The 9674-nt window shown below is 55.6% G+C and overlaps 1 protein-coding gene across 1 annotated transcript; it reads left to right on the top strand.

The window, feature by feature from the left end:
* Positions 1-8822, top strand: PTGIR (prostaglandin I2 receptor). Its single transcript, XM_061388759.1, has 2 exons — positions 1-2024; positions 3079-8822. The coding sequence occupies exons 1-2, from the start codon at positions 1257-1259 to the stop codon at positions 3463-3465; spliced, it is 1155 nt and encodes a 384-aa protein (XP_061244743.1). The 5' UTR covers positions 1-1256; the 3' UTR covers positions 3466-8822.
* Positions 8823-9674: the final 852 nt, after the last annotated feature.

The following is a 9674-nucleotide window of genomic DNA, read 5'->3' as shown; positions in this document are numbered from 1 at the left end:
GCTGTCCCCTTCCCGTGGATGTCAGGTCCCTCCTCCCCCGACGGCCTGCCCAGGGCTCAGCGGGGGCGGGAGTGTGTGTGAGCTGGGAGCCTGTGGACCAACGGGGCTCCAGGGACTGGCATTTCTTTTCTCTGGCAGGGCCACCTCTTCCCCCAGCCTTGTGGAAGGAGTGAAGTGTGTCCAGGGAACAGAAATCTCAGTTGCGCCTGGAAAACACTCCATAAGGGAAGAATTTCCCGGTCGTTTCTAAATCCTTAGGCAATGCCCTAACCCCGAGGGGCCTGAGCCTAGAATAGATGCCAGAGGCCACCCCGAGACCGCCTCGCAGACTGGCCGGCTATGCCGCTCAGGTCCTGTCCGGGTCCCCACTGGCGAGCTCCCCATTCCAGGGACATGATGACTCAGGTGATCCCCCCCAAGGTGCCGCTGGGCAGTGCGGGGGAAGGCAGAAGGGTGCAGAGGCAAGAGCGAGCCGAGGAGGTGGCAGGTGGTTCAGGATGGGGTCCTTGAGAGGACGTGAGGAGGGAGAGGGAGGCGCGGGAGATGGATGGGTGTCTTGGGCAGGGAAGTGGAAGGGAGCGCGCCAGGGAAGGCGGGAGGGAGCCAAGGGGCCTCTGGAGAAAGCAGGGGGAGGGAAGGCGGGGCAGAGAGAGGAAATGAAAAGCCCGGGGCGAGCGATCGGGTCTAGATGAGTTCAGGAGCGAGGAGGGAGGGAAGTCTGGAGAAGCTGCCACTCGGAGCCGGACCCAGGGAGCAAGACCCTGGAGAAGGAGCGAAGGGGGACAGAGGGGCTGAGAGAGTCGGCAGAGGTGCGGTGAGGAGGGGTTGGGGAAGCAGAGATGCAGAGGAGGGGATAGGTCGGAGGAGACAGGGAGGGAAGGAAGGCAAGGTGAAGGGAGTGGACCAGGGAGGGGACTGAGCCAGAGCCAGAGCCAGAGGAAGAGAGAACTAGGGGCTTGGCAAGGGAAGGACTAGACGGAGAGACAGAGGTAGCGAAGGAAAGAAACAGGAGGGAGAGACGGGGAGGGAGCCTGGGGAGACAGAGGGCAGAGAGAGAAATAGATGCCCCAGAAGTGCGGAGGGTAGCCCGGGACTCCCCTCTGCCTCCAGCTGCACCAAGGACCCCAAGGGAGCAGGGAGCGAGGTGCTGGGCATCACTGGGGCGGACCCGTCTCCCCTTCCCTCGACACCTCCCACCCTCCACCTCCCGGGAACCCCTCCAGCCCCCCTCCCCGGGAGGCAGCCGGAGGCCGGGGATGGCAGATTCGTGCCGGAACCTCACGTACGTGCGGGACTCGGTGGGCCCGGCCACCAGCACCCTGATGTTCGTGGCGGGCGTGGTGGGCAACGGGCTGGCACTGGGCATCTTGGGGGCGCGGCGGCAGTCGCGCCCCTCGGCCTTCGCTGTGCTGGTCACCGGGCTGGCGGTCACCGACCTGCTGGGCACGTGCTTCCTGAGCCCAGCAGTGTTCGCGGCCTACGCCCGCAACAGCTCGCTGCTGGGCCTTGCCCGGGGCCGCCCGGCGCTGTGCGACGCCTTCGCCTTCGCCATGACCTTCTTCGGCCTGGCCTCCACGCTCATCCTCTTCGCCATGGCCGTGGAGCGCTGCCTGGCGCTCAGCCACCCCTACCTCTACGCCCAGCTGGACGGACCCCGCCGCGCCCGCCTGGCGCTGCCGGCCATCTACGCCTTCTGCACGATCTTCTGCTCGCTGCCCTTCCTGGGCCTGGGCCAACACCAGCAGTACTGCCCCGGCAGCTGGTGCTTCATCCGCATGCGCTCGGCCGAGCCGGGCGGCTGCGCCTTCTCGCTGGCGTACGCCAGCCTCGTGGCCCTGCTGGTGGCCGCCATCGTCCTCTGCAACGGCTCCGTCACCCTCAGCCTTTGCCGCATGTACCGCCAGCAGAGGCGCCACCAGGGCTCGCTGGTCCCCGGCCCCCGGGCAGGCGAGGACGAGGTTGACCACCTGATTCTGCTGGCTCTCATGACGGGCATCATGGCTGTGTGCTCCCTGCCTCTTACGGTGAGTCCCCTGGGCAGCTCTGGTGGGCAGTGGGGAGGAGGGCAACGCCCAGTTCTAGTCGCCACTGTTTGCGCCCACTTCATGGATGGGGAAACTGAGGCTCAAAGAGGTCAGAGACTTTGTCCACAGTCAGACAACTCCAAACTTTACAGAGACGTTTCTCCCCACTTGCTTATGCTCCATTTGACTCTTCCTGACCCTTGTCTCCCCTCTTCCACATCCCTAGCTCCCCACCTCTCCGCCAGTGTTACCCCCCCACCAACCTTCCCCTACCCCTGCAAGACTAATAAGATCCATCATTCAATACTGCACTTGTCTACTCTGTGCTCAGTGGTTTAGAAATCCCTTCTCTGATCATCTCGAGAATGATCTTATGCATCTATTCCACAAGCATTTAGCAAGAAATGTGATGAAGTTTCTGTGGGCATTTCTACAAAGGGTGGGGGGTGATGATGTATTTTGCCCACGATCACACAGAGGCAGGGCTGCACCCTGGGCTTCTCTGATGCCAGGGTCTGATCGCCTTGCCACCCTGCTCCCCACTTCTCCAGCCCCACCCATGTAGGTGCCCTTGGGCTCTCCTGGCCTCACCCCTTTCCTGCAGGAACTCCTGCCCTGCCCCTCCCAGAGGGCAGCAGGGCTGATCCTGGTCCTGTGGCACCCAGTCCTCCTGATACTGTCTGGACCTCAGCTTCTCTTTCTGCAAAATGCAAGGGCTAGGGTTAGAGTTGAGAGTCACCAAACCTTTGAGGGGGTGACGGAGGACTCAGAGATGGGACACACACACACACACAGCTCTAGGACCCAGCCTCGCTGCCCCACCTCTCTCCTCCTAGAGCTTTGCTGACTGTCTCCTGGGGCTTTCTCTCCCTCTGCCCCGGATGCATTTCTTATTTAGTTCTCATCTTATTTCTTTCCCCTTCTGACAGACCGCGCCTCCCTCATTTCTGCCAGTGAGCAAGGGAGAGGAGGGGGTCCAGAATGGGGTGTGTGTTGAGGGGTGGGGCAGAGGAGTCCTGGGGTGCTTTCTTGATCACTCTCTGCTTGCCCTCAGATCCGCGGCTTCACCCAGGCCATCGCCCCGGACAGCAGTGAGATGGGAGACCTCCTGGCCTTCCGTTTCAATGCCTTCAACCCCATTCTGGATCCCTGGGTCTTTATCCTCTTCCGCAAGTCCGTCTTCCAGCGGCTGAAGCTCTGGTTCTGTTGCCTGTACTCGAGGCCTGCCCAAGGCGACTCTCGGACGTCCCTCTCTCAGTCCGCCTCAGGGAGGAAGGACTCAAGTGCCCCCCCTGCTCTTGAGGGGAAAAAGGGGAACTGGATGCCTTTGTCAGCTTGGGGCGAGGGGCAGGGCGGGCCCTTACCGGCTGTACAGCTACCCACCAGTACCGTGGGAACACCCTCCAAAGCGGGGTCTGAGGCAGCCTGCTCCCTCTGCTGACATCTGCCCGGTGAGCTCCCGCCCTGTCTTCCGGCCGCAGCTGCCAGAAATTCAGGGACATGACCGATGGCTGCGGGCGGATCAGCCCAGAGATGGTTCCTGGAGCCCTGCCGGCCGGAACATGGACCCTCTGGATTCAGGGGATGATCAGCTGCTATTTCTCCTTTCTCCGGGTGGCCACGAGGGGCTGCGGGAGGAGGGAGATGGGGAGAGGAATTACCCTGGAACATAAAAAGAACAGTTGTCTCAAAATATCCGGCGGCCTGGCCGGCCTGGTCTGGCCCTCACTTGCCCATCCATCTCACTGTCTAAATATTTAGAAGGCAGAAATGTTCCCAGCAGCTTCTGTGCGCTCAGGTCTGCTCTGGTTAGGGTTCTGCCTCTGATCTTCCTTCATTCAGGGTGCCCCTGATGCCCACCCCAAGGCCCCAGCAGACAGCCCTGAGCCCGGCTCTGCGGGGAGGCAGGGGGCCCAAGAGCCACCCTCTCTCTGCCTCATGAAACCTGGGATTTCCTGACAATTTCCCTGCCTCCCTTTCCTTCCCGATTCCCCATTGAACTTGGGAGGCCTGGTCCACCCCCCACCCCACCAGGGGAGAAGGGGCGACTGTTGCCTTGGGAGTGACACCACTGGACAGTTGCTTGGGAAAAACTGCATGGCTTGGTGAGTTGCAAGATGTGGACGGCGGGTGGCAGGAGAGGCTGGAGAATGAAGGGGTGAGAGCTACAGAACCCAGGGACGGCCCAAGGACTCAGACCTAAGTCCTGTACCTATCCCTGGATAAACAGCTGCCCCCCCCCCAACTGCCCCTGCAGAGCCTGACCGCACCCCCTGTGTCCTTGGAACCCTCGCAAAAATGTCATTCATCCATTCATTCATTCAACAAATAGTGGGCCCTGAATCTACCAGGTGCTGGGGACACAAACCAGTCTCAACCTCACCTGGGACTCCTCTAGGGTGATTTCCAGCCTTCAATTCCCCTTCTGATAGCCGGGGCTTTTCCAGCCATCCACCCCTCTCTCCTCATTAGCCATCCCCTGCCTTTAGGCACCAAACTCAAGGGTTTTCCAAGAGTGAGCATGAAAGGAAGTGGTGCTTCGGGTGGTGGGAGGAGGTGAATGGGAAAGCCCCCAGACTCTCCCCAGCCCTGGTTCCACTTTCCCACTTGCTTCAGGGTTAAAGCAATCATTCTGCCCCTGGGCGGGATGAGAGTGGGGGTGGGTGGAAGAATAGATGAGGCAAGAGCTTCCTATAAAGACGGTGGCTAAAGTGAGTCCTCCACCTCGTGAGTTGCACCCTCCTCGCTCCAGCCTGCTATTATTAGAGCCACTCTACATAGGCTGGAATCAAGGTCCCGAGGAGGCAATCACCAGCCCCAGGGCACACAGCGAGGAGAACAAACAGCCTGCAGGTGGAGCTGGTTTGTTTTTTTTTTTTTTGGCTGTGTTGTGCAGCTTGTGGGATTTTAGTTCCCCATTCAAACCCAGGGCTCTTTGCAGTGGAAGCGTGGAATCCTAACCACTGGACCACCAGGGAATTCCCTGGTTTATCCTTTTATTTCCTTAATCCAGATGGGGTTAGTGAGTTTCCCTTGGTTTCCTTTCGTGTAGAATGGTGATCGGTGATCGTAATCTAGTACTTAATTTACAGGGCTGTGCTGAGGATTAAATTATTCAATTTAATCATTAAAAAGCAATTTAGCATAAGACCTGGAGTAAAGCCCACAGTATGTGTTACTGTTACTGCTGCTATTGCCGTGGCTATTGGTGTTTGTTGTCTTTGGCATCTGAGCACACGTGGCTTGAAAACAAAACTTTTCTCCATTGTTATGACATTGTTCCACGCTCCCCCGCCACCCCACCAAGTCACTTTGTTTCATTTGAAGGAGTGGCTGTGAGAGTTGAAAATAGATCAAGATGACTGCTTAATGGGTAGGGGGTTTCCTTTTGGGGGAATGAAAATATCCTGGAACTAGAGAGTGATGGTGGTTGTACAATGTCGTCAACGTACCAAATGTCACTGAATTGTACATTTTGAGATGGTTAAAATGGTACATTTTGTGTTATGGGTATTTTACCACAATTTGAAAAAAAAAAACCCATGTAATACTGGACAAAAATTGAGGAAGTTTAGAAACTTTTATAGCAGTCTTGCCAGAGTCATATTGTATCGCTTGAATTTAATAATAAACATGTTGACTTGTACCAAAACAAACCAGAAAACGGGTCAAGCAACAGCAGATGGGGGTCCGGCCTTGGTTACCAAATCTGCCTCAACAGGAACCAACTCAAGGGACCTGCTGTGGAGGGGTTGTGTTTCAGGCAGGAGTCAAGGGCGCACCCTCCAGCCCCACCCCTGCCTATCCAGGTAAGATTCCCTGGGGTGGGGGTGTGCCTCCTCTCCCGGCCTCTGTTCTGGCCCCTCAGCTCACTGAATGGCAGCACAGGGCTGGGCTTTTGAACCCCCAGCCCCCCAAGGTGGGTGCCACTATCAGTCCTCGTTTTCGGATGTGGATTAAGGGAAGGAGAGGATTCAGTGTTGAAGCTGGTTTTCTGCTGACTTTTACCCACCAGGCCTAACAGCTCAGGACTCCGCCCCCTCCTCTGCGTCCCACTGTGGATGTCTAAGCTGTCCAACTCCTGCCCCATCTGCTCTGATCTGGAAGCTCCTCTCCCAGCTGGTTCCTGACTGCTGGGGTAGCATCTCCGCTGTCGGCCACGGTCCTGTCTGGAGTTCCTGTCTGAGTGGCCCCTCCCCTGCCTGCCAAGCTCCAAGGGCTCCCACTGCCTGGAGGCCAAGGGCCAAACTCCCACGCTCTCTGCTTAGCCACGGCAGAAAATCAAGATTTCCCCAAAGAGCACAAGACCTTTCAGGCCTCAACCTCTTTACTCATTGGGCTCACCCTTCCTGTAAGAGTGTTTCCCTTCTCCATTCATCAAGAGCACCCTTGCCTTTCAAGATCCCACTGAGGCTCCTCCTCATCCTTGAAGACGTCATCACTTCTCTCAGAGGCTCTAGGCACTTCCGGGGCTCTATGGTGGCCCTCGCTGTAGCCTGTAGCACAGACATCTGTTCATTTATTCAGCAGGCTTTGATTGAGGGCTTACTGTATGTCAGGTTTTGTCCCTGTGATGTTGGGGACACAGTGATGACAGATAGCCTTGGCCCTGCTTTCCTGGAGCTCACCGTTCAGAGTGGACAGGGCTGGGGGATTGGGACCAGGGAAAGTGGTGTCTAGGGAGAAGATCAGGGAGGGCTGCATGGAGGAGATGGCTTAGCCAGGATGGATCTGAGGACTGTAAGAAAGTGAGCCAAGTAAAGAGGAGAGCTTCTGTTCTGCTCAGGGTTCTACCTCTGGTTTCTAATGCTTCCTTTCTTTCATCTCTCATTCATTCGTCAATTCAACATGCATTCCCTTGAGCCTGCTCTGGGCTCAAGGCGGCTCTGTGCCGTTAGGGAGACAGCAGTGACTGACATTGCCTTGGGCTTACCTTGCTTACAATCCAGTGAGAGTGACAATTTTTCTTCCCCCCTGCAGCATGTGGGATCTTAGTTCCCTGACCAGGGATCAAACCTGTACCCCATGCCAGTGGAAGTGCAGAGTTCTAACCACTGGACCACCAGGCAGTTCTCAGGGGGTGACAATTTAATAATCACAGAAATATGTATTATGATAAGCGGTAAAAATACAAACTTACAAGCTGTGAAATGTACCGAGATCACAGGGCAAGGGAGGTGCCAGCTCTGGTCTGGAGTTGGGGTCAAGAAGTGAGAGACTAGGAGCAAGTATGTCTCCTTCAAGGAGACTTTGTGCACTTTTAACTTCATTTCTTTATTCATTTCTGATTTTGGAGCACAGATGGGACTTAAACATGCACGCCCATATACACCGGGGCGGGTCCTGGGGAGTTGCTGCTTTCTGGTCCCTCTGTAGTCACTGCCCCACCTGCTGGCCACAGTGGGAATGACACTGAGAAGTGGTCCCACAGCCACTCCCTCCCGCAAGTGAGGGGAGCCTGGGGTTTCTCTCCTGTGGGCCCCGGTTGGGCACCTCCACGAGTGTCCCCCTGCCTCGTCACTTTCTCAGTGACAGGCTTTGAGCTGACCCAGCGGATCCATGAGCCTGAGTTGGAAATGACTTCCACGACCAGCATCAGCTGATGCGTGCTCCTCCGCGTCTGCCCGTATCCATTAGCAGTGCAGAGTGCCATCTCTGTGCCTGTGGTTAATAAAGAATGGGAAGGGGAAGTCATGCCTTTTTAATAATGCAGGTTGTATGGGAGTAAAAGTCTTTCAAAAACTAGGGCCCAAGGAGGGAAATAATCGACAGGCAATAGAGAAGTGCAGGCAATGCGCTGCGGTGGTTAAAAGCGTGGGCGTCTGGGATGTGAATAACCTGGGGTTCAAGTCCCAGTGCAGCCACTTCCAAGAAGAGTGCTGTGAGAGGCTTTACTGCCCAGGCCTCTGTTCCTTTCCTGTAAGCTTTTTTTTTTTTTTAATATATATATTTTTGGACACACTATGTGACATGCGTTTCCTGACCGGGGATCAAACCTGGGTGCGCCCCTCCCCCCCTCCCCCCCCCACCCCTGCAGTAGAGGCTCAGAGTCTCAACCACTGGACTGCCAGGGAAGTCCCTCCTGTCAGCTCTTGATAACTTGTGCTCATATGCTCACTGGGGAGGGTACATGTCATAAATGGGAAAGAAAAAATGGGGAAAAATTTTTATTAGGACTCAACCTGGCCTGAGTGAGACATAAATGAGATGATGTCTAGAAAGTGGCACTCCCCTCTGAGATGGATGTTTTTATGTTCCTCCTTTGAGAGATGAGTTTCGCATTTTGCAGATGGGTAAACTGAGGCTCAGAGAAGTGAAGTCACTGCTCCAAGGTTATGAAGCAGGCAGCATTAGAAGACCTGAGGCTTAGTGAGTATAGACACTTAACTGAGTGGTCGCATTGTGCTGGAGCCCAATTCTATGTCATCAAGACCTGTCTTCTTCTGAACTATAAGACCAGAGTTTTCCACAGGTATTCCTGGCTGCTAAGAAGGCAGCTCTCATCCCAGATTCCACTGTTTTGACCCTAGCCTCAGCCTAGCCTTCCCCTTATCTCTGGCCTGTTAGTTGCTCAGTCGTGTCTGACCCTTTGCCTCCCCATGGACGGTAGCCCACCCAGCTCCTCTGTCCATGGAATTCTCCAGTCAAGAATACTGGAGTGGGCTGCCATTTCTTTTTCCAGGGGATCTTCCTGACCCAGGGATCGAACCTGAGTCTCCTGCGTTGAAAACAGATTCTTTACCATTTGAGCCACCAGGGGCAGCCCTCTGGCCTACCTGAAGTCATTGTTTAAAAGAGATTGAGTATGTTTGGCTTTGCGGGGCCTTTGTTGCTACCGTGGGCTTCCTCTCATTGCTGAGACTGGAGGCTGCTCTCTAGGTGCGGTGCTTGGGGCCTCAAGGCAGTGACTTTTCTTGTGGAGCACAGGCTCAGTAGTTGTGGTGCGTGAGCTGTTACCCTGGGGGCATGTGGGATCTTCCCCATCAGGATCCAACACTGGCAAACTCTTAACCACTGGACTACCAGGGAAACCACACCCCGCCCTCCCGCCCTCCCCCCCTGCCCCACCAACCCTTTTTAAAATGACCATTTACTCTGAAGCCACAGGAAAGCCCCTGAGTTTGGGCCTCACCAGGCTTCTCCATCCCCCCAAGGCCAGGCGAAGGTGAATAAGTGGCTTTTTACTCCACTGAGCTGTTTCTGCTCACCTCCTGCCTGGTCCTCGTGGTCAGAGACAGCCGCTCAGATGTTAGACTGTGTCTACTGACCGTTCACTCCTGCCCGAGAGGGAATCAGATGGGTTTTGTAGCTGGGGACTGGGCCTCCCCACCTAAGATTTTTTTTGATATAGACAATTTTAAAAAGTCTTTGACTTTGTTAAATATTACTTTATTTATTGAAGGATAATTGCTTTACAGAATTCTGTTTTCTGTTGAACTTCAACAGGAGCTTGTTTTTGTTGTTTTGTTTTTTTGGCACTATGTGGGATCTTAAGTGAAGCCACTCAGTCGTGTCCGACTCTGCGACCCCATGGACTGTAGCCTACCAGGCTCCTCTGTCCATGGAATTTTCCAGGCAATAGTACTGGAGTGGATTGCCATTTCCTTCGCCAGCGGATCTTCCCAACCCAGGGATCGAACCCGGGTCTCC

Source organism: Bos javanicus, chromosome 18, assembly GCF_032452875.1.
Source record: "Bos javanicus breed banteng chromosome 18, ARS-OSU_banteng_1.0, whole genome shotgun sequence".
Classification (NCBI taxonomy): Eukaryota; Metazoa; Chordata; class Mammalia; order Artiodactyla; family Bovidae; genus Bos; species Bos javanicus.
This window is presented reverse-complemented; position numbering and strand designations above follow the sequence as displayed.

Excerpts from the sequence above, each read along its gene's own strand:
- PTGIR (XM_061388759.1), top strand. The coding sequence starts at position 1,257 with ATGGCAGATTCGTGCCGGAACCTCACGTACGTGCGGGACTCGGTGGGC. Across the intron at positions 2,025-3,078 it reads TGTGCTCCCTGCCTCTTACG|ATCCGCGGCTTCACCCAGGC; the intron begins GTGAGTCCCCTG and ends GCTTGCCCTCAG.